The 26,854-nt window shown below is 50.3% G+C and overlaps 1 protein-coding gene across 1 annotated transcript in view; it reads right to left on the minus strand.

The window, feature by feature from the left end:
- The window catches only part of SDC3 (syndecan 3), a 73,871-nt gene extending 47,396 nt beyond the window's left edge, over window positions 1-26,475 (minus strand). The window contains exon 1 of the mRNA XM_043506198.1: window positions 26,298-26,475. Coding sequence (XP_043362133.1) covers window positions 26,298-26,390 — 93 coding nt within the window. The 5' untranslated portion in view covers window positions 26,391-26,475. The remainder of the gene's footprint in view (window positions 1-26,297) is intronic.
- Window positions 26,476-26,854: the final 379 nt, after the last annotated feature.

The raw sequence follows: 26,854 nt of genomic DNA on the forward strand, positions 1-26,854 counted from the left end.
ACCGCGTAGGATGTGACACGCTGCCCAGGCTCCTAACCCCCTGGGATCGACGCGCTCCCCGGGCCCCTAAACCCGTGGGATTGATGTGCTGCCCGGGCTCCTAACCAGCTCCACGAGCTGGGCGTTGGCTGGGCAGCAGCTATGTCCCTTAAAGCACAGCAGAGCAGGGATCTGAGGTGGGGCTGGTACGCTGTGGGGCCCTTCTCCTGTGGGCGCAGTGGATCGTGAATACTGTGAGCGCCCAGTGGAGCAGGGGCTGGACACTCCAGGGCGACGCTCAGCGGGCTTTGGGGCTGGCAAATTCCTATCGCTATCCTGGAGACAGGGAGCTGGAACTGCGAGGCCTAGAGGGTGCTGGTGCTACCTGTGGAAAAATTCCACCGAATGCATCCGATGAAGTGAGCTGTAGCTCACGAAAGCTTATGCTCAAATAAATTTGTTAGTCTCTAAGGTGCCACAAGGTGTACTCCTTTTCTTTTTGCGAATACAGACTAACACGACTGCTACTCTGAAGCAAGTCTAATGTTGGCCCTGCTTGGCGGACCCCCTGAAATCTGCTCACAGCCCCCCAGGGGGTCCCGGACCCCTGGTTGAGAACCGCTGTTCTAGAAGACCCCTGCATACCCCCAGGGGTACACAAACCCCTGGTTGAGAACCACTGGTCTAGCAGATAATGAACAGAACTAGCACTCGAGAGTTGTGATCAATTTCTCATTCACCCACAGACTCGGTGTGTGACATTGGGTAAAATCACATGAGCTACCCTGTACCTCAATTTCCCCTCTGTTAAATGGGGGTGATAATTCCCTAGCTCACCATGTGCCCATATAGATACAGGTGAGACAGATTAATTCCACTGTACGTACAGTGGTTCAGTCTTGCATCCTATCCAAATAAACTGTGGCAGGAAGAGAAGAGGCTATCGCCTGGGATTGCCTGTCACTGTCATCATTTTTTATCCTGATTCTTCAATGGATTAGCAGCAGCCATTTACCCTGCTGCACAATAACCATCACAAAACAAGGCTGCAATGAGAAATAACAAGCCAGCTGCCATATATTGTTGATAACACCTTATCTGCAATGCTGCTTGGTTTGCTACCTCAGGGAAATGGAAAAAAGAATGAGAATAACCTACTGCTGTATATAAAACACAAAATAAAAAGTCACAAATGAGCATGGCACGGTGGTCCTGATCGTTGGCACAAATTGCTTCAGACTGTCTCAGAGATTTATTTTCGGCTCTGGAGCTGGAATGGAGGCTGGCATCTCTTTCTTTTTCTCCTTTTACCGCATTGACACAGTTTTCCAAACACTTCCTCTTCCACTCTCCATGGCTTGTTTATCTGGGGATAATTGATTAGCTCAATTGCTTTGTTGGCAGTAAGGTTGGCACAACAAACAAAGCTGGGTAGAGTTTCCTGCCAGCCTTTGGAGACCCCAACTTTACCAAAATGTAAAACATGAGCCACTTTTCAGAAACCTCGCACTAATTTCTATGATACAGGCCAGCCATGCCCTTTATCATTCTGGATACCCTACCTGCCAGACAACTCTCCAACATCACATTCTACAGGCCACTACCCTCTGATCCCAGTAAGGGGTATCAAAAGAAACTGCATCATCTGCTAAAGAAACTCCTGCTACAGCACAGGAACAAATCTACACAGAGACACCCCTAGAGCCCCGACCTGCGATATTCTACCTGCTACCCAAGATCCATAAACCTGGGAATCCGGGACGCCCCCTCATCTCAGGCATTGGCACCCTGACAGCAGGATTATCGGGCTATTTGGACTCTCTCTTCAGACCCTACGCTACCAGCACTCCCAGCTGTCTTTGAGACACCACCGACTTCCTGAGGCAACTACAATGCATTGGTGATCTTCCTAAAAACACCATCCTGGCCACCCTGGATGTAGAAGCTCTTTACACCAGTATTTCACATGAGGATGGACTACAAGCTGTCAGGAACAGTATCCCTGATGAGGCCATGGCACACCTGGTGGCTGAGCTTTGTGACTTTGTCTTCACCCACAACCATTTCATATTTGGGGACAACTTATACCTTTAAGTCAGCGGCACTGCTATGGGTACCTGCATGGCCCCACAGTATGTTAACATTTTTATGACTGACTTAGAACATCACTTCCTCAGCTCTCGTCCCCTAGCAACCCTATTCTACTTGCGCTACAAGTAGACCGAATGGCTCGGCAGCAGTTCTGCAGAAAAGGACCTAGGAGTTACAGTGGACAAGAAGATGGATATGAGTCACCAGTGTGCCGTTGTTGCCAAGAAGGCCAATGGCATTTTGGGATGTATAAGTAGGGGCATTGCGAGCAGATCGAGGAACGTCATCGTTCCCCGCTATTCGACATTGGTGAGGCCTCATCTGGAGTACTGTGTCCAGTTTTGGGCCCCACACTACAAGAAGGATGTGGAAAAATTGGAAAACATCCAGCGGAGGGCAACAAAAATGATTGGGGACTGGAACACATGACTTATGAGGTGAGGCTGAGGGAACTGGGATTGTTTAGTCTGCGGAAGAGAAGAATAAGGGGGGATTTGATAGCTGCTTTCATCTACCTGAAAGGGGGTTCCAAAGAGGATGGATCTAGACTGTTCTCAGTGGTAGCAGATGACAGAACAAGGAGTAATGGTCTCAAGTTGCAGTGGGGGAGATTTAGGTTGGATATTAGGAAAAACTTTTTCACTAGGAGGGTGGTGAAGCACTGGAATGGGTTACCTAGGGAGGTGGTGGAATCTCCTTCCTTTGAAGTTTTTAAGGTCAGGCTTGACAAAGCCCTGGCTGGGATGATTTAGTTGGGGATTGGTCCTGCTTTGAGCAGGGGGTTGGACTAGATACCTCCTGAGGTCCCCTCCAACCCTGAGATCCAACTCTATTCTATTCTGTTCTCAGCCTGGATCAGTCCACACAAGAGATCCACTTCCTTGATACTACAGTGCAAATAAGTGATGGGCATATCAACAGGTTTCAGAGTAGTAGCTGTATCAACACCACCCTATACCGGAAACCTACTGACTACTATACTTACCTACATGCCTCCAGTTTCCATCCAGGACACATCACTCGATCCATTTTCTACAGCCAAGCCCTAAGATACAACCGCATTTGCTCCAATCCCTCAGACAAAGACAAGATCTCTGTCAAGGGTTCTTACAACTACAGTATCCACCTGGGGAAGTGAGGAAACAGATTGACAGAGTGAGACGGATACCCAGAAGTCAACTACTACAGGACAGGCCCAACAAGGAAAATAACAGAACACCGCTGGCCATCACGTACAGCCACCAGCTAAAACCTCTCCAGCACATCATCAGCAATCTACAACCTATCCTGGAAAATGATCCCTCACTCTCACAGACCTTGGGAGGCAGGCCAGTCCTCGCTTACAGACAGTCCCCCAACCTGAAGCAAATACTCACCAGAAAATACACACCACACCACAGAAACACTAACCCTGGAACCAATCCCTGTAACAAACCCCATTGCCTACTCTGTCCCCATATCTACTCTAGTGACACCATCAGAGGACCCAACCACATCAGCCACACCATCAGGGGACTCAATCACCTGCACATCTACTAATGTGATATATGCCATCATGTGCCAGCAATGCCCCTCTGCCATGTACATTGGCCAAACCAGACGGTCTCTACCTAAAAGAATAAATGGACACAAATCAGACATCAGGAACAGTAACATACAAAAGCCAGTAGGAGAACACTTCAATCTTCCTGGACATTCTATAACATATTGAAAAGCAGCCATCCTTCAACAAAAAAAACTTCAAAAACAGATTTCAAAGAGAAACTGCAGAGCTACAATTCATTTGCAAACTTAAACACCATTAATTTGGGCTTGAATAGGAACTGGGAGTGGCTGGCTCACTACAAAAGCAATTTTCCCTGTTTTGGTATTGACACCTCCTCATCAATTATTGGGAGTGGACCACATCCACCCTGATTCAATTGGCCTTGTCAACACTGGTTCTCCACTTGTAAGGTAACCCCCTTCTCTTCATGTGCCAGTATATATATTTATGCCTGTATCTGTAATTTTCACTCCATGCATCTGAAGAAGTGGTTTTTTTACCCACAAAAGCTTATGCCCAAATAAATCTGTTAGTCTTTAAGGTGTCACTGGACTCCTCATTGTTCTGATCACAGAAGATTCACAAGTAAATCACAATTAATCAATCAACACATTCTTGCTGTAACTCTAAGGCGTGAGAACATTTGACTTTTAGGGCTTTGTATCCAAAGACTTCAAAGGTCTTGACAATGGTGGGGACATATGATTAACTTTATTTCACAGGTGGCAAAATGGATGGATTTAGCTGTGGTCACACCATGAGTCACCAGCAAAAGTAGGAACCAAACCCAGCTCATTTCAGTCTAAGCTCACTGGGGACCCCCTTTGATTCCCTTCTCTCCACTGGCCTGCTTCCCTAACAGTGTCATGTCCATTCCCCCGGCTCCCTCTGTCACACACACATTGTCCATACTCTCCCTCCTCTCTTCCACCCCTCTCATTTCTCCATTCTGCTCCCCCCCTTGACCCATCCCTCTTCTCTTGCTCTTTTCCTGACTTGATCCACTTCTTTCATTCATAAACTCCTCTCCTACTCCCCTTCTATTTTTCTTCTGCCTTTCACACAGTCACTCCTTCTCTCTCTCCCTTTCCCTCATGCTCTCTCGCTCCACCTGCTCAGGCCAATTTTGTTTCTGCTCCAACGATTTACCACTCACTCCCGACTTTATGAATTCCTGTGGGATCGTGCAGTGTGCATCGCCTTGGCAACACAGCCAGGCCTTGGAAAAACCTCCCACCCCTGGCTCCTGCAGCGAGTTCCCCCCGGCTCATCCTTTGCTGGCCCCCCTCAGCATGCCATCCAAGCCGGGCTCATGCAGCCCCAGACGTCAAGGGAGGATTGTTAGCAGCCAGCAGGTAGGTGGGCCTGCGCCCAATGCCCTGGGGTCACTTTACACTCCCTTCCCAGACAGACCCAGCAGGGCCATTGGGAAACAAAAAGGGGTTGGAGGTTTTAATGACACAAGAACCAAGCTACACAAGTCAGGGATCATCAACCCAAGAACCATGTGCATTGGGTACCTCCACAGCTCTGCATTGATGGTCCAGGAGTACACAACTCTAGCTAAAGGCTAGAGTCATTCCGCAGCAAAATCTCCCAGCCACAGGGAGCGTCTCCCACAGCAAAGTCACAGCCAAGCCATTTCTGTAACAACACCACCCAAGACTTTCATTCCAGATACCTTCTCCAGGCTCCGGGCTAGATTAAGACCTCAGACAAGTGGAGAAAGCAGTGAGGTAGAAGCCAATTGACACCAGATCTAAATTTGGATGCAAACACACACGTACACTACATACACATTCTACTTCAGCTGGTACTGAAATACAGCCACCTCCAGGGTGGAACAGGGGAGCTGTTTAACCATGAGCAGCACCACCACCCAGGAAGACTACTTCCAAATGACTTGCAAACCCCACTTTGAAATAAGTGTTATTCCCATTGTGCAGAGAGGCCAAATGAGCCAGAAATCTTACCCTGAATAACCCAAGATCATGTGAACACGTGGGATTAGAACTCAGGCATTTCTCGGTCCCAATTCTGTGCTCAGCCCATGCTACTCTGCCTCAAGAGTTTGAGACAAGAAGTGAAAAACCACCCACAGATGCAGAGAGCCTGAACTGAGATTTGTCCTGCAGAGTCTCCTCAGAAGCACCAGGAGATGGTTATTAATGGCAACATGGCATCAGGAACCTATATTTTCTATCTCATTTGGAAGACAGTACCGCCCTACCTTCATGCTCAGGAATTAATTCATTGCTTACTTTGATAGAACAGCGCCCTCTGCTGACCGGCCAGTACAGCTTCCTGGAGTGCCCTATGTTTGGCAGTCTCTCCCACTCACGTTCCGACTATTCCCACCCCTGCTCGGCTTCTGACGTCTAAGATCACAGGCCTGTCTGGCACAAGGCTATTTGCTTGCACAATAGGACTCAGCTGTGGATCCAGGGCAGCCCCCACCTTGCTAGATATTGGCATGGCCTGGAGCTCTTGGGCTAATCTGAGACCAGGAGTCAGACTTTGGCCACAGATCTTTAGTCCTTTAGTTTTTCCCCAGCTGGAATTTACACACTGACTCTTCAAAAGCAAAGTCCAAAAAACAAAACACTGGAGTCGGGGGCCTGAGCCCCGCTGTTCGGATTCAGATTTGTGGGGGGAGGGCTCAGATCTGAGAGGAAGGATAAGCAGGGGGGCTAATTCAAGCCCATCACTAATTGAAACCTTCAGAGCAAGACAATTTGTATTCATGTCTGCAAAGCGATCCTAAAGAGATTTGCTTCTATATTTTCCCAACAATGAAGTCAGCAGCCTTGGAATCCCTGATGCCAGATCCTCAGCTGGTATAAATCAGCGTCATTCCACCAAACTGTGCTGATTTACCCCAGCTGGGGACCTGGGCCGTGGTAAATCTTTTTTGCTCCACAGGTTACATAGATTAAGACAACATTAAAATAAAGCCAACAATCAGCTCTTTCCCCCAACCGCCCCACTGTAGCTGGAACTGAGGAGTCTGTCTATTGCAAATCAAAGAGCAGCTCCCAAATAAGACCACTATTTTTGATGCAGGACATTCCAAGCCAAAATCCTAACCACTTGCACACCATAAAAATTTCAGGATTTGTGAATATACAATTTCTCAATATATATTGGAATGAATTAACTGACTAGTTTGTTAGTATGTTTTAGATGCATAGCTCTCCTCTACAGGATGGAATTGCTCAGCTGTGTGTCATAAACCCTATACTATTAACAGCTAAAGATGATTCTCTGCTTTTGGACCAGGAGAGCATGATTTCTATCCCTGTACTTGTTAGCCTCAAGTTCGTAGTGGGCATAGTGTACAGCAACAACAACCGCACACCCCAAGCTGGCCAGGGATTTGTTACAAGATAATGGAACAGATCGAGGTTCCCGCACATGGAGTGAAGAGCTACGAAGGTATATACCAAGCGGCTGTGTTCTTATTTGAGTATCTACAAGAGTGATCCTCCAGCCATTTATATAAGCTCTTAAGTGTCTACATGGTGCTTTTCCTTAACATTTTTCACCGCTGATCTAGCACTGGAGCTAGTTTAATGAATCAACAGGAAGGTGCATCAGCAGGAATCGAACCTGGGACCGAAAGCAGGAGATAAAGAGCCAACTCCATTAGTGCTTCATAAAGAGCCAGTTTTGTTTTATAAGCCTAGAGTCCTCTCGTGTTATTACCTAGCTAGAGGTACATGATCACAGTGGATTAAAATCTAACACGCTTACACCCAGGCACACCCACCCACGCTACTCTCCTGCAGATTTATTGTCCATAAGGGATTGTGTTTCTCAGAGGTGAAGCAGGAGAGCAGATTTTATCGGCAGTTTAGACATCCTGCTCTCATGAGTTGAAGATTAGTAGGTGGCAGGCTGAGAGCAGAATTTGGTCCAACAATTTCATTTGCACAGCTGTGCGGGGGGAGGAGAGGGGGAGAGAAAGAGAAACAGGAAGCTAGTGGGAACTTCAGTCATTACAGAATTGATCTAATTCACTTGTACAGTGTAATCCTATCGCATCTTAATGTGCAAAACTGTCTTGGGCTTTTCTCACCTTTCACAAAGGAGTATTTCGTGGCACTGGGGTCGCAGTGGAGAATCCGCTCTCCATACAGCCAGAAACAAAGAATTCTTTTTTTAAAAAACTTTACATGCAGTGGGATTATTGCTGTATCTGGTAAATGCATCCCCAATATGCTCATTACAGTGGGACCTGGCTAAGCGGCAGCCTTGATAAATCACATGCTGTCTGCCTCTCCCCACTTCTGAGTTTTAATAGCAGAGACAATCCCCTCCTGGTGGGAGCTCTTGTATTACTATGGAAAGATGACCCCGGGCTTTAATAGGCCAGACTGGAAGTCAGGCGTTCCGGGATCTCCTACATTGGCTTGAACGTGGTTCTTTAATATGATGCTGGGGGGTGGATGGAGACTGTCCATAGACACTGTAAGAAACCAGATAATATACCTGGCTGCACCATACTAGTTTAAACATGGTTACTTTTTGGTCTGTGGTCTAGTATGGCAATTGCTATGCCAAAATGGGCTCAGTTCAGGAATTCAGGTTTCAGAGTAGCAGCCGTGTTAGTCTGTATCTGCAAAAAGAGAAGGAGGAGTTGTGGCACCTTAGAGACTAACAAATTTATTTGAGCATAAGCTTTCGTGCGCTACAGCTCACTTTATCAGATGCATGCAGTGGAAAATACAGTAGGGAGATTTTATATACATGGAGAATATGAAACAATGGGTGTTACCATACACACTCCAACTAGAGTGATCAGGTAAGGTGAGCTATTACTAGCAGGAGAGAAAAAAAATCTTTTGTAGTGATAATCAAGGTGGGCCATTTCCAGCAGTTGACAAGAACATGTGAGGAACAGTGGGGGGGAAGAGGGAATAAACATGTTTATTAATATAGTTAATAGTATATTATAATATAGGAAATAGTTTTACTTTGTGTAATGACCCATCCACTTCCAGTCTCTATTCAAGCCTAAGTTAATTGTATCCAGTTTGCAAATTAATTCCAATTCAGCAGTCTCTCGTTGGAGTCTGGTTTTGAAGTTTTTTTGTTGAAGAATTGCCACTTTTTAGGTCTGTAATCGAGTGACCAGAGAGATTGAAGTGTTCTCTGACTGGGTTTTGAATGTTATAATTCTTGACGTCTGATTTGTGTCCATTTATTCTTTTACGTAGAGACTGTCCAGTTTGGCCAATGTACATGGCAGGGGGGCATTGCTGGCACATGATGGCCTATATCTACCAATATATGGTCGGAAGGTGAGGCCGGGAGGAAGTGCATTAGCATTCTCCAGAGGCAAGTGGGAAGGGAAAAAAACCAGAGCCAGGAGGGGAACGAATTTGATTTGCTCCCGTGCTGTACCGAGTGCCACAAAGGCAACGCAAGGAGAGCAGGCAGCTGCGTCCTCCTCTGGGCTCATCTTCGCCGTGGCATGGGGTGCGCCAGGAAAGGAAGAAAGTCACGTGACCACGTGCTTCTATGGTGAACCTGCACTGACTCAGTCATTGCAGAGAGGGAGCTATTGCAGGGCACTTCGAACACAGGCTGAGAGAAAGGCCTGGCTCAGGGATACAGGGCAAGCCAAGGATTGAACCCAGTTCTCCTTTGGGCGAGTCAACATCCACCAGGGTCCCTGGGGGCAAGTTGCTTAATCTCTCCAGGTCCCCACCTGCACAGTCAGGGTGATACTTCCATTGCCTGCCTTGTAGAATCAGGCTGCGAGCTCTCTGGGGCAGGCACATGCCAGCTGCACAGCCAGGACTTGGAAGTAACCCCTGTGTCTCCAGCTTCAGCAGTTCTCTTCTCCCCCTGGGCTGCCTGCTTCAAGTGGGCCCAGGCTGCTTGTCCAGTCCCAGCACAAGCCCCTCTTGAGGCTGACTACAGCAGCACGTTTTTGCAGAGCTGCATGGTGTCTCTACAGCAGAGACATTGACATTTTAGGGCCCAGCCTGTTCCCATTTGGATTTATACTCAGCTTCGAGGTAGGCAATAAAACATGCAGGGCTCTTCAGAAGGCCAGGCCTTCCCATGAAGAAGTGATCCTGACAGAGGAGCGGAATAGTTCCAGGGTGAGAGGAATCCCCCATGAGCTCTTCCTTCCAGGGATTTTTGTTCCTTTCCTTGGCAAAGCAGAAGCAAGTCAGTCTTGTACTCGGATCGGACACTTGCATGCACAATGTGCAGGGAGCAAACAACAAGCAGTGAGGCTGGTCCAGGGGGTACAGCCTCAGGCTGGAAGTCTGGTTCCATACATGGCTCTTGGATGGGAAGTATGCCTAGTGGTAGGAGCACAAGACTGGGATTCAGGACTCCTAGGTTCTACTCCCAGCACTGCCACGAACTTGCTGTGTGAGCTTGGGCAAGTCACATAACTACTCTGTGCCTTCATTTCCCTATGTGTAAGAGCTGGGATAACACCCCTTTATCCACCAGAGATGTAGGGTCAGGGCTCTTGGCTCTGTATGCTCCCATTTAGATCACTGGACGTTACTACAGCTAAAGGATCAGCTCTATCCACACTAGACACCGAGTCCCTGGGTGACCTTGGGCAAGTCACTTTCCCTTCCTGTGCCCTAGTTTCTCCATCTGGGACCTGGGGCTAGGGATCCTGAGCTGCATTTCTAAAGTACTTTGAGATCCTCCAATGCCAGGGAGCCCAGGACAGGACTGAAGGACATTAGCAGAGCTGGTGGGCGGGGGGAGCCCAGGATGGGGTAGCAGGAGGCTGTGGTTGAGGACTGAGGGGCACTGGCAGAGCAGGGCGCGGGTCACAGCTAGCATGGCTGGGGTGCTGTCGCTCAGGCTTGAGGGGGATTGACAGAGCCGTGTGGGGTCCAGGGCTGGAATCTCTCCCTGCCACACACACTAAATTCATCAGCAGAAACCACTGAAAGCAAGAGAAATCGCAGCCAGCTCCAGCGCTGCAGCCAGCACAGCTGGGCCGGCGAGCCAGACTCGCCCCTTCCAGCGAGAGCAAACGGCTCGTTTTGAAGACTGCCCTGGGACAGCACATACCCGCTCAGTCCTGCCTTTCCTTGCCCTCTGCTCTTCCCTGCTACCCATCCTCCACGAACATGGGACTGTTGGACCAAAGCACTTTCTAACTGAAATGGCGCCGAGCCACAGAGCAACGGCTCATCCCCAGGCCGTCCCTCGGGTCCAGTACCACGGGCGTCATCACTCTGGCCCATTTCCAATGCAAACATCTTGGCTGAGAGTCCAATTCAGGGCTAAGATGTGAGGGGGTCTTTCATGGACTCTTCCCCCCCAGTGGCCAGATTGGACCTGTTCTTCCCCTGGACAAGAGGCGCAAGTGTTACAGGGAGGTGTCGGAGGCCGGTGCCATCACCAGCCAGTCTGTATCTCAGGAGGGATTAGCCCAGACCAATAACAGCCTGTACTGGAAATAGGGAAAAGCCTGCAACCTGAACCCAAAGAAAGTCCTGTGTTGTTTATTTGCATCACCTGCACTGACGCTGCACCCCCGGGGTTAATGCTAGGATGACAGACTGTGCTTGGAAAGGCCAGCTGGCTTGTGGACAGAGGACCCAAAGGGTTCCTTGCACCACAAACTGACCTTGCCAGCATCTTACTTCTTGTGTTTCCATTTCTTTGTCCCCAGTGACTTTAGACTGAATACCAGGAAGAGTTTCTTAGCCAGCCAGGCTTATTAACTGTGGCGCAGCCTCCCGAGGGAGTGGAGAAGTGGGGAGTATTCTGTAAATTATATTCTACATTACGTATCTATTCTGACGTGCTCTCAGTTCACAGCTGTGGAGAGAAACCTACTGTAGACTCCCCAGGACAGGCCATTTGGCAGGACTCAATCCGGGACTCTGGCCCTTAAGCATGCACTGAGCTCGAGAGTCCACTCTGTTTGCTCACGTGTTGTAGCGGATTCGACCTTATACACATGCTCTAAGCACTAGAGGGGGAGAAAGAGCTGCACGGGGTTAGCAGAGGTGACACTGGGAGCAACAACGCTGAAGGACCCCCAAGGCACAGCAAAGCAAAGAGCTAACAAGGCCTGTGCGATTGGGGCTCGTTCTGCGCAGGTCTCCCGGGCAAAGGAGGAGGTGACAGGCCCTTTGCACACAGCTCTGCAGCTGAATACGCCTTTCAGTTGTGGGCGCCTGGTTACCAGGACAGTGTCCGACTGGGAGGAGCGTAGAGAGGAGCAGCGAACACAAGGAAGCCAGCGAAGCTGATTTCTCCAAGGAGAGAGGAATGTGTAGCTTGGCTAAGGGAAGGGTGACGACCTAACCACCCCGGAGGTGGCACAAGAGGGTGAGGTTTCCCCTGGCCAAAGGGGGCGCGTATAAGAGCCATGCAGAGGGACACCTGGACCTCACACTGCCCCTCGGCACAGGGTGAATTTCGGGGGATTCATTGGATTCGGGGGGAGGCCAGGCAGAATCGGGGTGGGAAACCGCATGGTCATGAGATCCATTTGGCTGTGGGATAATCTGCCTGGGAGGGGGAGAGCCCCACAACCAGGCCACCCTGTGCAACGTAGAATGGACAGTACAGCAGGGAGCTGCCCTTCATTGGCCTCGGGGAGACGAGCGAAGGGGTCTGCTGTAGGGGGTCTCGAACTTTGAAAGGAACCAAAGGGAACTCTGAAGGGAAGGGAACCGAAGCCATGATGGTAGGCACCAAAAATACAGGCCTTTGGCTCAAGGGGAGGTCCTCTGGCTGTGAGTATCAAGCTGTGGCCCACCCGGTGTCCCTGGGTGCCTCCCCTGCCTTCCCCCCTAGCTGCCGTTATATGTCACCTGCGAAGCAGCTATAGCAATAGCTCACATGGGAAAGCCCCTCTTGGAAAGTATGCAGTGATTACTCTAACGAGTCTTAGCTGCTAATGAGCCAGGAGGAGCCAGCGCCATGTGCCTAGCTAGCTCTGGAGTCTGTGTTCATCACTAACTCCTGGCATCAGACATGGACGAAGGAGCTGAACCTCTGCCACTGGGAACTGCAAGTTGTGGCCACAGCAAAGCGACAGGAGAACACAACAATGGCCAGAGCGGGTCAGAAGAAGGGTCCATCTAGCCCAGTATCCTGGCTTCCGACAGTGGCCGGTGCCAGACGCTTCCGAGGGAATGAAACAGAACAGGGCAATTTATCAAGTGATCAATCCCCTGTCGTCCACTCCCAGCTTCTGGCAGTGAGAGGTTTAGAGACACCCGAGCCGCGGTGGCATCCCTGACTGTTGTGGCTAATCGCCATCGATGGACCCCTGCGGGTTATCCCCCCCTTCCTGAGCAGCCAGCCCCCAGCTCCTCGACGCCTGCCTCTGCAGCTTCAGTCCTGGGAGCGCAGCAGTTGTTGCGGGGGAGGGGAAGCACATGGCATCAGTTTGGTGCCACTGCAAACCTGTCAGCATGTCCCGGCATGTCAGGGCCTAGGAGTGGGGATCAGGACTCCTGGGTCCTTTCCTGACTCAGTGTGTTCCCAACAGCAAGTCACTCCTCTCCTCTGTGCCACAGCATGCCCATCTCTACCCTGGGGCTGATGCCAGAGAGCCATCTTGAGAACACAGCATGAAAGGGGCGAGGGAAGAGGTGCTCTGCGGGCACCTGGCATTACCTCGCCATAGACCCTGGGGACTGAATCCCATGATATGAGGGGAGGCTGTATGTGAACGTCCCTGTTATGACCCAGTGGGCTCTGTTTGCACACTCCTCTCCAGGAGCTCAGGAGGCCCCTGGCTTCAGCCCCAAGGTTCCTGCCTGCCGTGGCTGGATCCCCAGCAGCAACAGCAGCCCTTTCCTCTGGACCATGGGGTTCACACACCTTCTTCTTCCTCCCCACACTGTCCCCAGTTCTTGGGGAAAGTGTCTTGCAATCCTTAATAACCCCCAAGTAGTCACAGCATTCGTTTGGTCTCATCTGAAAGATAAGTTACTAGCACCATGCTGGGGCACTGGCACAGAACCAACACAAAGAAGAATGCCGCCTGTGGAATCCCCGATCCTGCTTCCTGCAGCAGACCAGACCAGGTTAACGAGGGTCCCTCATCTCAGGTCTGACCTGATCTAAGCCTGCTTAGCTTCAGAAAGCAAACAAAACGCCAAGAACAGTTGCACTAATTGCATCATATGGTTTTAGGCATCTAATGAAGTCCTCTCGCTGCATAGAGAGCTCTCTGACCTCCTGCTCCACCCCTCTGGAGCCTTCTTCAGCCGGACAGAGATTAGCAGAGCAGGCTCCCTTCCTCTCTACTAAGGAATGTAGCTGCTTGGAAACACTGACTCTCAGAGCCCAGGCTGGCGTCCCCCTGCCCCTTCTCCGCTTCTTGCTCCCCAAGATGCAGAGCTCTCCGGAACTCCACAGGAGTGTGACATTGCCCTCCTGGGTCAGCTGGATGTTCCAGGGCCTCTGGGGCCATCTTTGATCTTGGGCTTTTTCCATTTGCTTTGCCAGACACTGGGGGAGCAGTTGGGGTCAGCAAGGCAAAGAGCCAAGCTTCTACATGGGAGAGAGCAAGGGAGGTCAGGGAGGTGCAAAAAAACCCAGAGATGACACATTGTCATGGTACTGAGATCTGCTGCCATGAACACAGAGCTGGGCGAGACATGGAGCTGGGCAGAATTTTTTGGCCAAAACGCTCCCCCCCCCCCCGCCAGCAAGATAAAGCAACACCAGGACATTCTGCAAATGCGTCTGTTTACCAAGATTCCATAAGAGTCAAAATGTTCTCTTCTGACGTTGTCTAAGTGAAATATTTCAATATTTTTTGTGGTCAAATAGCATTTTGCTTAGATGCTGCCTTTAAAGCCTTTAAAAAATGCAGAAGCATAAAAATAAGCTGCTCAATATCAAAGTGAAACATTTCATTCAAATCATGACAAAAATTTGACTTTGGTTCGCCAAAAATCCAGGGGGAAAAATCATTTTTAGGTCCACCTAAAGTGATCCCCCTACCTCAATTTTTCAGCACTGCCAGCGAACCAAAAAAAAAAAATCTGTTATTCACCCAGCTCCAGTTGTCAAAGCACTTGTTGGCTTGGGCCCAGGAGAGCCAAAAGTTTGCAGGATGAAGCCCATGAGTGGTAACCCCATTACCCTGCCTGCTTTACGAAGCCAGCCTGTGGCAGTCACGCCCAGCAATGTGATATGGAAGTGCCAGGCACAGCCGCCACTGCATTGCCAGCTACGCTCTGATTCCAGAATCTTTACTTCTAGGGATGACGATGCAGCTGGCAAGAGACAGCCACTGGGTTCCAGAGCCCAGGGGAGCCCATGCTGCTAGCAGACACAGATCTCATTCCTATGGAAGACATGGAGAGAGAATAAATATTGTAATGAATGAACTGGCTAGTGGAGCAGTTCTCACACAGCTGGCAGAGCATTTCCTGGTGGGCAGGCCAATGAATCGTGCCTAGTGAGGTCCACACAGCAGCAGGACTGGGAGGGTAGAAAGATCAAGGGGATAGAGGAGGAATTGAGAAACTGCTGGAGAAGCACTGGGTGATAAACTGGGTGTGTATGCACCACTGCCATCTACTGGACAGAATCACCACTGCTCAACTGTGTCAGAAGCCCTATACAGTTAACAGAGATTTTCCTAATGTAATTCTGGACAGCATAATCAGGGGAATGTGGAGTAGGAGCATAGAGGTTCTTTTGCCTCTGTATTTGGCACTGGTGTGACCGCTGCTGGAACACGGTGTCTAGAACTGGTGTCCACAACTCAAGAAAGATGGTGATGAATTCGAGAGGGATTCAGAGAAGAGTCATGAGTATAATTAAAGGATTAGAAAACCTGCCTTATAGTGATGGACTGAAGGAGCTCAATCTCTTTAGCTTAACAAAGGGAAGGCTAAGGGGTGACTTGATTTCAGTCTTGTAGGTACCTACAGGGGAACAAATATTTAATAAAGGCGAAGTCTAGCAGAGAAAGGTCTCACACAATCCAATGGCTCACTGATAATTTCTAAATCAAGATTGATGGTTTTTCTAAAGGATCTGCTGTAGGATTCATTTTGGGGCAGTTCTCTGGCCTATGCTATACAGGTGGTCTGACAAGAGGATCACAGTGGTCCCTCCTGGCCTTAGAATCTAGGAATCCTTCAGCACACGGGGCCTGTGTTTTAGAGCAGGTAGTTCAGAGCCTTAGGCAGCCAAGAATTCATTACAGCCACAGAACCTAATATGACAGGTTTCAGAGTAGCAGCCGTGTTAGTCTGTATTCGCAAAAAGAAAGGAGTACTTGTGGCACCTTAGAGACTAACAAATTTATTTGAGCATAAGCTTTTGTGAGCTACAGCTCACTTCATCGGATGCATTCCAATGAAGCAAGCTGTAGCTCACGAAAGCTTATGCTCAAATAAATTTGTTAGTCTCTAAGGTGCCACAAGAACCTAATATGTCATTCTAAACAGTGACCCATATGCAGACACATTAAACCCTCCTTCCCTCTCCTGTCCGTAAGGGGATGAGCGTTGGGTAGGGCTGCAGGGAGATTAATTCACATTGTCTTTAGGACCCTGCTGGGTTGATCTGATATGAGGAAGGCAGCAGCTTTGTTTAGTCATTCTGGCAGTTTTAAGTGTATGTAGGGTGCCCCGAGCATTGGGTAGGAGTTTCCTTCGTACAGTTAGTAGAAATCCAAATAACTGAGTGAATAAAGGGCCCGCTGTCAAGAAAAAAATCAGATTTAAAAGAAGACATCCTAAAAAAAGCCACCCTGGATTATGAAAGCTGAAAGACCTTGGCAAATCCATTAGATTTACACGCATTAATGGTGTGTTTCCTCTTTACACATCACCCAACTGTGATAGGGTGGCGTCACTTCCGATCCGTGGCAGAGATGGCCCCAATTCTGCAAGTTTCGATCCAATCATGTGCAGAGTTCAGTGGTGTCTGGCATAGTCTGCGATATCTAATCTGTGTCGCTCTCTGGTTTACCAGCATTAGCCTGGCTGCTGCTGTTTGTCCCAGTGGAAGAGGAAAATGGGGGTGTGGGGAGGCTCTAGAATAGATGGTGGCTGTGTTTGTGTAAAGGAACCCTATGGATTGGGAGGAGGATAGATGGGCTGTGCCCCTTTAAGGCAGAAGGGCCAAGCAAAGAGCCTCCCCGTTGGTGTCTTTTGGCAAAGATGGTAGGTAGCATCCTGGCTTTGGGATGGTCACTGGGCAAGGGGGCCAGCGACACGCCGAAGACAGACAGGATGCAGGACTCCCAGGGACAGCACCGGGGGATCTCTCTAACCCGGGCAAGCAAAGGGTTATTGTTGCTGCAAAATCCACCCCTCCGTTCCCCTCCCGGGGGATGGCTGTGCCGGGAAGGTGAAGGGAGAGCCATGCTGGGGAGCCTGGGTGAGCTCCAGGTGTGGGACCAACGGCAGCAAAGAATAAAAAGCTTCGTCTCTCCCCGTGGAGCACCACACACAGCTGCCGCTATGGAAACCACAGTCCAAGTGAGGCAAACAAGCCCTATGCAGAGACCACCTGGGGCCCAGCTGCCACCGGGCCCAGGAATTGGGTTTAATTTGTCTTGTTCGGGGAAGGGAAGTCACACCTTTGATCACAACTGAGGGACAGGAGCGGCTCAGGCTGGCTGCATGACACAGGCTGTGTCCCAGCTCTGCGACTCACACACGCCCCTTCCCTGTCTTTGGCCTGTTCCCTGGGCCGATGGCAAATCCCCAACACCCAGGGCACTGAGAGTGTCCTTGGAGTTTAAGGGGACAAGGGGACCTTTTGCTAGGCCAATGTTGTCCTGGGGTGGGAGAAGGGGGTAAACTCCTGGGGCCAGCGCAGATGGGAGCCCATGTGTGATGCCACCTTTCCCTCTTGACCAGAGCTTCCTGGGGCATTCTCTTCTCCAAAACCAGCATCTGAGATGGGGAAGAGTTTGGGGTCTCAGTTCCAACCCCCTTAGCCAGCCCAGCTCCCAGGGTCTTCTCCTCTTTTCCCAGCCAGCTCCAGGGGATAGGAGCAGAATCTCTGTAGCACTGCTACACATCTGGTGCATGCAGAGCCTTACACACCAAGGCTACCAGTGCCATGCCTAGTTGTAGCCACCAGCCTCCTGGGGCTCTGTGCACAGGAGGGGAGTCGTGGGAGGGAAGGAAAAACATTCCCCGCTCTGGCACAGGGGGGTAACATGGAGACGGGGACGGGTAAGATCAGCCAATAAAATTCACAGCAGGCCCATCAGTGACACCCGTCCAGAGGCTGCTTGGAGATGGGCTACACCCACCCACTCCCTTACTGAAGAAGGGATTAATGAGCCCAGGGCAGCAAGTCAGAAGTTCAGCCCTTAGCTGTGTATCTGTGCCTCAGTTTCCCCAGGCAATGTCTGTGCAATGGGGATAATGATGCTGACCTACCCCACAGTGGGGTGGGAGGGGTAAGTCGTGACTGTCCGGAAAGCACTTTGAAGGCGCACAGCCCTACGTGTCACTGGCACAGCACTGGCTACGGGCAGGTCATTGCCCCACCAACTGCTCTGGAAACGAGGGGCCATTCCCCCGAGCCTGGAGTGCCATTGACATCGGTTGCAGTGGGTGTGAAGCCTATGGCTTTGCTCACGACACAGATGGACGGCTGTGGGCAGTGGGCAGCAGTGTCTCGCGGAGCGACATGGCATGTTGCTGAGTAGCCGGCCTGCTGCTGAATGGGGATTGCTTGGATTCATCCCCGGAACCATGGTGGGATCCTCCCTGCTCCAACACCGACACCACCCAACCCAACCCACGCCACCCTGTGCCCACTGAGCACAGCACAATGGGCACTGAGTACACCCCACCGCACAACAAACAGGTACTGAGTATAGCCCCCCACTCACTCCACCCACCCTGACTACAGCCTGCAATACAACCCAGCCCACACAACCAGCACCGGACACAGCCCTTAACACAATGAATACAAATCAACCCAGCAGAGCATACACACACTCCTCATCCTCCCTACCTGCATCTGCACTGCCCAGCCACATACACACGGCGTAGGGGTGGAGATGAGCAATCACAAAAGTGCCCATCCCTCCGGAAGGGTTAAAAGACAGTCAGTGGCTTCTGTATATAAACTTGCATTCATTTGGGTGGGGGGGAGAGTGTATTTATAACTCAACTGTAAAAACTCACACCCATGAGGAGCTGAGACACACAAGGGCTCAACCTGGGAGCGGAGGGTTTTTTTTCCTTCTGCTTATTTGTTTTTAATTGGCTTGGGAACAAGCAGAGACGCTGGAAGAAAGAAATCTGTAATTCAGTAAAACACATATGCCGGAGAATCCAGATTCAGGTGCGGAGTTTGGTCCCTCAGGTTCGTGTGTGAAAAGGACAGAACACACACGCTCAGGATCCCGGTTCACATTTTGCAAGTGCACTAGCAAACCTCTGCACAGCCAGCCCTTGGAGATGCTCTCTGCAGCACCAGGTGGGAGAGGAGAAAAGAAGCCAGGCCATTCCCAGGAGCTGCATCCCACTGGGGGGCTGGAGGGGAGGCGGCAGACGGGGAAATTGGCAGGGAGCAAGGATGTGATATTTCATCCTAAATCAGAAACAAAAACCCCTTCCTGTGACAAACACTCCACAAGCTACTGAGAAAGGGCCTGGCCTAGGACAACATGCACACACAGGGACTAATTTATCAGCCTCCCCAGGGCAGGATGTAGCCACTTCAGGACCCATGGAAGTTAAATTGACACCTTGGCTAGGTGATTAGAAATGTGCTCAGACACTCGATCAACAAATAGAGGCTAGACCAATGGGTGATGAGTCCACAGAGATTCTTTACCACATGCATTGTAGTGCGGCTGTGATTTGTTTTGTTGCTAATTCATAATTTTATTGCGAGTCATGCACTGATGGTGGCTTTAGGAAAATCCCCATCTCCTGGAGGCATGTGATTATATGAAAATCTCAGCATTCATTAAAGAGGACAAATAAGTTTCTTGCCCTCATGGTTGCAGAGAAAAGTTTGAAAATGTGACTTGAGTGCATCATAAAGGCTCAGAAAAACCTCCATTTTTTCAATCTCATGATTTTGGTGGGGCCTGAATAATGATTTGTGATCCCCTGGGGTTGACCATACTGCAAAGATTTCTCTGATGCTTGCTAATCACAGCTACATAAAGGGATTAAACACCAAAGAGAGGGAATGGTGAGCGCAATGCATGGAAGAATAAAGTAAGTGCACTGGGGTCAACTTGAGCAGAAGAGAACATAGGTAGTGTGGCCTATGGCATAGAACACTGGGATTCAGGAACCCTGGATTCTATGTCTGGCTCTGCCACTGGCCCGCTGGGTAACCTTGGTCAAATCACTTCTCTCCGTGGAGCCACTCTTTCTGCTCAAATGGAAGAGGTCCATGCTTTCAACCCTGGGCAGGAGGTTTTAATAGTACAAAGGAAACCTAGTCCTCTCCCTATTCCAGGTCCAAGCCAGTTGTTCTATAGAGTAGTGGTTCTCAACCAGGGGTCCGGGGCCGCTTGGGGGGGCTGTGAGCTGGTTTCAGTGGGTCCACCAAGCATGGCTGGTGTTAGATTCGCTTGGGCCCAGGGCAGAAAGCTGAAACCGCATCATGCAGGACTGCAGCCCGGGGCCCCAAGCTCCAGCACCTGGGGCTGAAGCTGAAGCCTGAGCAACTGAGTTTCGTAGGGCCCACTGTGGCCTGGCCTCCCAGGCAATTGCCCTGCTCGCTACCCCTTAACGCTGGCCGTAGCTTTTATATGGAGAAAAACAATTGTTGTGGTACCATTGAGCTGTGGAGTTTTTATGTCATGTTGGGGGGGGGCCTCAGAAAGAAAAGGTTGAGGACCCCCCAGAGAGAATATTCTCTAGAGCTTTGCTTCATCTGGTTTCCAAAGTGTCCACAGACAAGGCTTCCACTGTAAAGAAGACACGGCCTGCAACTGCCTTCTGCCCATTGAGCAGCTGAGTACTGGATGGAGCAGAGCGTCCGCTGCGGGGAGAAGTGCCGAGATAAGGAACCTTGGCAAGGAACACGTCAGCTGCCAGCCTGGGCCAAGGCAAATGGAGCTGCTGCGGCTTCCTGCCTGCACGTGCAGTGGGTGGGGACGGAGATTCCTACAGCTGGGGAGGTGGGTATAGAGAGAAGCTAATTAGGGCTGTCCGCATCCGATGAAGTGAGCTGTAGCTCACGAAAGCTTATGCTCAAATAAATGTGTTAGCCGCTAAGGTGCCACAAGTCCTCCTTTTCTTTTTTGCGGATACAGACTAACAAGGCTGCTACTCTGAAACCTTTGCAGGGAGAGTAGATTCTCTTCACAGGGATGCCCAGAAGCAGAGTCAGCACTGCTGCCGGGAGCTGCTGCCCTGAAAGTTGGATGTGGGATAAAAGGCCGTTTGAATCTCCCGACAGAATCCCTCCCTCCAGGCACAGAGCGAGGAGGGGAGGAAATCTGCCTCCACTATCTTCGGTGAGAGCCAGGCTTCATGCCCACAGCCCAGTGCAGCATGAAGGCCTTCCATGGCTCTGCGGCAGAGTCAGAACTAGCTGGAGAGGGGCCTCTCCTCGCAGACTTCATTGCCTCAGGTGGCTTTTTCCAAGCAACTAAACAAGCTGTTGGTACTTCGCTGGCTGATGTTCACATTCCCCAATCCAGTGCGAGTGTGCAAAGATGAATGGGGTTCCCGCTCTGTACATGCCATGGGCCAGACCCGCTGCTGGCCCAGCTGATTGACATCAGTGGAGCTCCACCCAGTCAAACCATCCAGCCCAATGTGCAGAGCGAAACAGGGCACACTTCAGGGAGGCAAACAGATTCTCTTACAAATTACAGATGCTGATTTGTCTGTGCACTCCTGATGCACTGTCCTCACTATAGGACAGGGACAAATTAGCGACCACTCGTTACAGAGAAAGATGCACTCTTGTCTGTTTCATGCCACCAGTACATTTAATGCATCAAGGGAGGGCCTATTGTATCCCTCAAAAATACAGCCTCTGAGAAAGTCTAAATTGGTTCACAGATAAAGGAAATCCTTGCTCATGATTGCCTATAAAATATCATGCAAAGAGCTAGAGCGTTGTGTCAGTCAGGTGGTTAGTAACACTGGGGTTTGGAACAATGTTAACTAGTCAGATTGCTTATGCAAATGGCACTGGACCGGACTGGCACAGCAGAGGGTAGTTATACAGTTTTGCTGAACCCCTTAACTTCATCTCCCCTTTGCACAGTCTTGAATAAACTCCAGTGTCTGCCTCTGCTGCGGCAGTTAACACTTGCCTCAAGAAGCAGTGGAGCAAAACTGATGTGATCCTTGTAGCTTTCACCATTGCTCTGAGGAGCGTCAGAAAATTCTGCACCAGCAGGAGCAGCACCAAAGGTGTGATCCCTCTGCAGACTCAGGAAGGCAGCCCATACTGCTTCATGCCACATTCACAAGCCACGAAGTCCAGACGTTTATTTGGTTTCTTACTGAAGGTTTAAATGCCAACAGTCCTGCTGGCCCCAGACTCCCAGCCCCCTTTCTAGAGCTATGTTTTTCTGCTAGCACTTTAGATCCAGTGTAATTCAAATCCTTCATGTCAGAGGGTTTGGTTTTCCAGTTACACTCCCCCGGCCCCAAACCACCCAGATGCCCCTGAGGCCATCTACAAAAAACGGAGAAAACATTTACTCTCCAGGCCTCATCTGTGAAGATTTTCCCTCCATGCCCACCTCCCCACAGCCAATCACCCAGCTTGCAACACAAGCTTCACCTCGCAAAACAGCCCACTGTGTACTGAGCTAACACCACTTCGCTGGCACAGGGCAGGAGTCCCCGTCAGGCTTCACTTGTACTTTAAATGGGTCACAGACCTGGCATCATTTGAGACCTTCTTCCAGAAAGGGTTGGAGGAGCTCAATGGCAGGCAAGGTTCCAGGAAATGGCACTGAGCCTGGGCCCCTTAATCTGCAAACACGGACAAGACGAAATTTACACATCCATGAAACAACCAAAACATTCTTCTCCGCGGACCCTGCGTCAAGGCAAATCCAGGACACAAGAGGCAGCCAGAAAAAAGGCCCCTGCCGTGCATCAAATGACAATGAGCCCAACTGAGGAAACTGGATCCCCTCCCTGCTGGGCTCCAACAGGCAGATTTTCTATAGGTCTCCAATGGCCGAAAGGGGGAGAAAAGATGCTGAGGATCATTTGACTGATGCGGGTGGAGGCACTGCTGCCGTTGTTCCCAGCTGGGCAGGACACCAGCTATGCACAGAAATGATCCATCCCCTCCCTCTCACAGCTTGGATTTATCATCTATTATTTATTAATTAAAGCACCAGCAAAGGTGTCTGGCTGCACATCAGAGAAAGTGACAATCCCTGCCCCTAAGAGCAGGCAATCTAAAGACTGAAACACACCGACAGGCGCTCAGCAGCTCAGCAAATGGGGAGAGGTTATAGTTAGCTGGGGTGTCTGAGGGATGCAACAGCTTTCTTTAGCAGGCAGGGGCAGAACCTGGGTTTCTTAGGCCAGGTCTACACTAAAATCTTTTGTTAGTGTAGCAATGTCAGTTAAGGGTGCGATGGAAAGGGGGTTGTTTGTTGTTTTTTGCAACATTTCTATACCAGCAAAAGTCTGAGTGTCATTTATCATAGAATATCAGGGTTGGAAGGGACCTCAGGAAGTCATCTAGTCCAACCCCTTGCTCAAAGCAGGACCAATCCCCAATTTTTGCCCCAGATCCTTAAAGGGCCCACTCAAGGATTGAACTCACAACCCTGGGTTTAAGCAGGCCAATGCTCAAACCACTGAGCCATCCCTCCCCCTCCCAAAATTACAGCATTGAAGTATTTAATACTTCAGCAAATACTTATCACAGCATTGAAGTATTTCTGCCAGAGTAGCTCATTTTGCTTGCCGAGCTGGAATAAGCTATACTGGCAACAGTACTTTCTTTGTCACTAAACTGCATTGCTGCTTGGAGGAGTTTGCCAGTGTAGCAACTATGGTATAGGAATCCCGGCAAACCTTTGCTAGCAAAGACCTGGTCTTCGTTTGGAATTTCTCAGACATCAGCTCCCTGCATTCAACATCACTGATCAATTTCAACTTGAGGGCTGCAGCCTGGTGAGCAATGAGGAAACTGACAGGGGCAAGTGAAGGGAGAGCTTGCAGCAGCAGAAGCTTTCCTTTTATGTGGGATTCCAGGATGCACGCGAGGCAGAGAATTGTCTGGTTTGAGGAGGGTGGGGGACACAAAATATGTCTCCTCCCCATCCAAAACTAGAAAGGGGCAGGAATACTCTTTGTCACCGGTCTGTTTTCACCCTGCATCCTCTATATATTAAGCACCCGACACACTCAAAACTTGGATTCACCTTGCTTGAGGAGTAAACTTTTCTCATTTGAATATGGTGTGCTCTTAAGCAGCATTTATCCAGCGCTTTGCACCCCGGAAGGAACGTCCCCCCTGCACACCACTGGCGGCAGCTCCGCGCCATGGCGCAAAGCAGGCTGTGTCCACCCTGCGGAGATTTTCCCCACAGCAGGGAAAGGCTTCCGCAGTGGGACATCAATCTGCTGAAAATATCGGCATAGCTGTGTGAGGCACGGCTGGGGCATGCAAAGCCGCGTGGGGTACATGCCCTAAGGGTTCAGGTGTGTCCTTACTCGTCTAAACTGTGTCTCGCCGTCTGCGCTATTTGTGCCTAGGGTAGGAGGGTGCGCAGCTTATGTATTCCATATGCCCCCTGAGGTGTGTGCAGTGTGGATGTACCCACAAGGGCTTTGCAAAGGTGGATAAATATCAGCATCCCAGCAAGGGATGTGCCTAGGGCTGCACAGAGAGTCAGTGGCAGAGCCAGGAATAGAACCCTGGAGTCCTGACTCCCACTCGCATTACAGCCCTGGTGAGTGAAGGCCTCTGCCTACCCACAGTACAGCATCAGCCCAGACAGCAACCAGGGAAGCTTCCCCTACACCACTGCCCCAGCCTTTACCTGGAGGGGATGGACTCTTGGGGTGAGGGCAGAGTTCCGACCGCATAGCGCCATATAATCCTTCTGCCCAAACTGACCACCTAGGGGCCAGTCAATGCCAATCGCCAGGATGAGCCTTTCCATCAGCAGCCATCTCACTTCATGTGCCACCAAACGAACATCAGAAGGGACCACAGAGCCCAGGACCCTCCAACTCAGAGTGGACCCAGCCCCTCCTAGAACACATGCAAAAACTGCGGCCATATCTCCACTGTTGCAACAATCAACGCCCCCCTGCCCCAAACACATCTTTCAGGGTTCATGGGTCCTACACAAACTTATCCCAACATGTGGTGGACTTCATCCAGTGCATCAAATGCCCTAACAACAACTATGGGGGTGGAGTGCAAAACCAGACTATTACCCTCGTGGATGAATTTCACGGAAAAGCCAAGAGAAAGACACCATGTCAGCTGTGGGCAAACACTTTTCACAAAGCGATCACTCCAGATCTGATCTCTCAGTGCTTGTCCTGAAGAGAAACCTGCACAACACCTTCATAAGGCAAGCCCGGGAACTTACATTCATAACTCAGCTAGACACCAAAAACCATAGACTTAACAATGGATTTGTGGCTCCAATCCTCACCCCACTACCTGCTACCCTTAACTGCCCACTTCAAACCCTTTATGCATAACAGTCTAACCCACAGCCACCCAGTTCAGTCCAAGGGACCACTTCCAACAGGCATTAGCCCTCCTGCTTGACAATCCATCCCTACCCGTCTTTCACTCAGACACTCTGCTTCTTTCCCACACAGATGAGCTCTGGGTAGCTCAACAGCTTGTCCCTTCCATCAGCAGAAGTTGGTCCAATACAATATATTGCCTCAGCCACCTTGCCTCTGTCAGAGGGGACAGACTTGTGGTTGCTGCTGCTCTGAGTGCTCAGTAACCCCCTGGCCATGCATCTACCACGTTCTAACTGGTATTGCAGTAGCATCTAGGAGCCCTAGTCATAGTGCCATTGTGCTAGGCGCTGTATAAACACAGAGCAACGAGAGCCCCTCTCCCTACGTAACTCTTATTAGCATTTGCCCTTTCCAGCAGCCTCACTGCCACACTGGTTTTTAAGGGTGATGTCTTTATTTTGACTACAATCTTTTTCTGTCCTCTTCCTCCAAGACTTAGGCCAGCCCCTGATCACTACATCCCTCTGCCAGCATCAGCTCTTCATAGTTCTATAGCATGAGGATCACAAAGTCCCTTATCATCACGAAGGAAGTTTCATGCACCCCTCAGTGGAGAATGAGTTTGCCCACCCCTGAAATGCAGCCACCTCTTGGGTGGAACAAGGCAACTGTTTAACACAGTTACCTTGTATCACAGAGGTTGCCGTCTCTGGGAACCCTGGCCTAGTATGGTCTGATAGGCCACAGCCATAACTAAACCCTCTCCTTGCAGATCTCAAGCCGATACCTTAATATGGAAAGCACCCGCGTTACAGGTTTGTTTGTAAATATTCTAAATTCCACACCGAGTCTTAGAGCAAACCTTAACGTCCCAACCCAACAGCCCCAGTGAACCACTTCTCCACACCAGCTGCTCCAGGCACTCCTCTCACTGTGGCTGGGCACAGGCCCGCCCTGGGTCCCCAGAAATGAAAGTCAAGTGAACGATCATCCTCCCATGCCAGGGTCACCACAGACTTCTCACATGCCAGATCTGCCACCCCTCCACCACCCCCTACCTTCATTCCAGAGGGGTCCAAGCCACTGCCCAGCCCCACCCCAGGGTAACCATGACACAGGGTGCCTCCTCTCCTGCAGCTCTCTTTCCCCATGGCTCCTCTGCCAGCCCCCCGTGGAAGCTCCCCTTCTGCAGCTTCTACCCTCCAGGCCACCCCTTTGCAGCTCTCCTCTTAGTCTCTCCCTCAGGGGCTGCCCCACCCCTGATTAGGTCTCACCTGGGGACACCTGCTTAATCATCCGAGGACCCGGAACCACTTCACCTAAATGGCCAGCCAGCCTGCACACTACCATGCCGGTGAAGCTGGGAAATGAAGAACGGCCAGCTCCAGCTGACACTGCAGAGCGGATTGCGGGAAGCAGAACATAATTACCCAGTTTGGAATCTGGCCACTACATTGGCCATTGAATTTCTAATAGCCACCAGTGCCCAGGGACTCCATGTTATGCCCTATCCAAAAAATGGACCCCCCGGCAGGACGGTGACCTCCCAAACCATGTTTAGGCATGGATCCCCCACTGAATCAGTGGGAAGAATGCCATTGACATCACCAGCATT

Source organism: Dermochelys coriacea, chromosome 19 (assembly GCF_009764565.3).
Source record: "Dermochelys coriacea isolate rDerCor1 chromosome 19, rDerCor1.pri.v4, whole genome shotgun sequence".
In the NCBI taxonomy this organism is placed as follows: Eukaryota; Metazoa; Chordata; order Testudines; family Dermochelyidae; genus Dermochelys; species Dermochelys coriacea.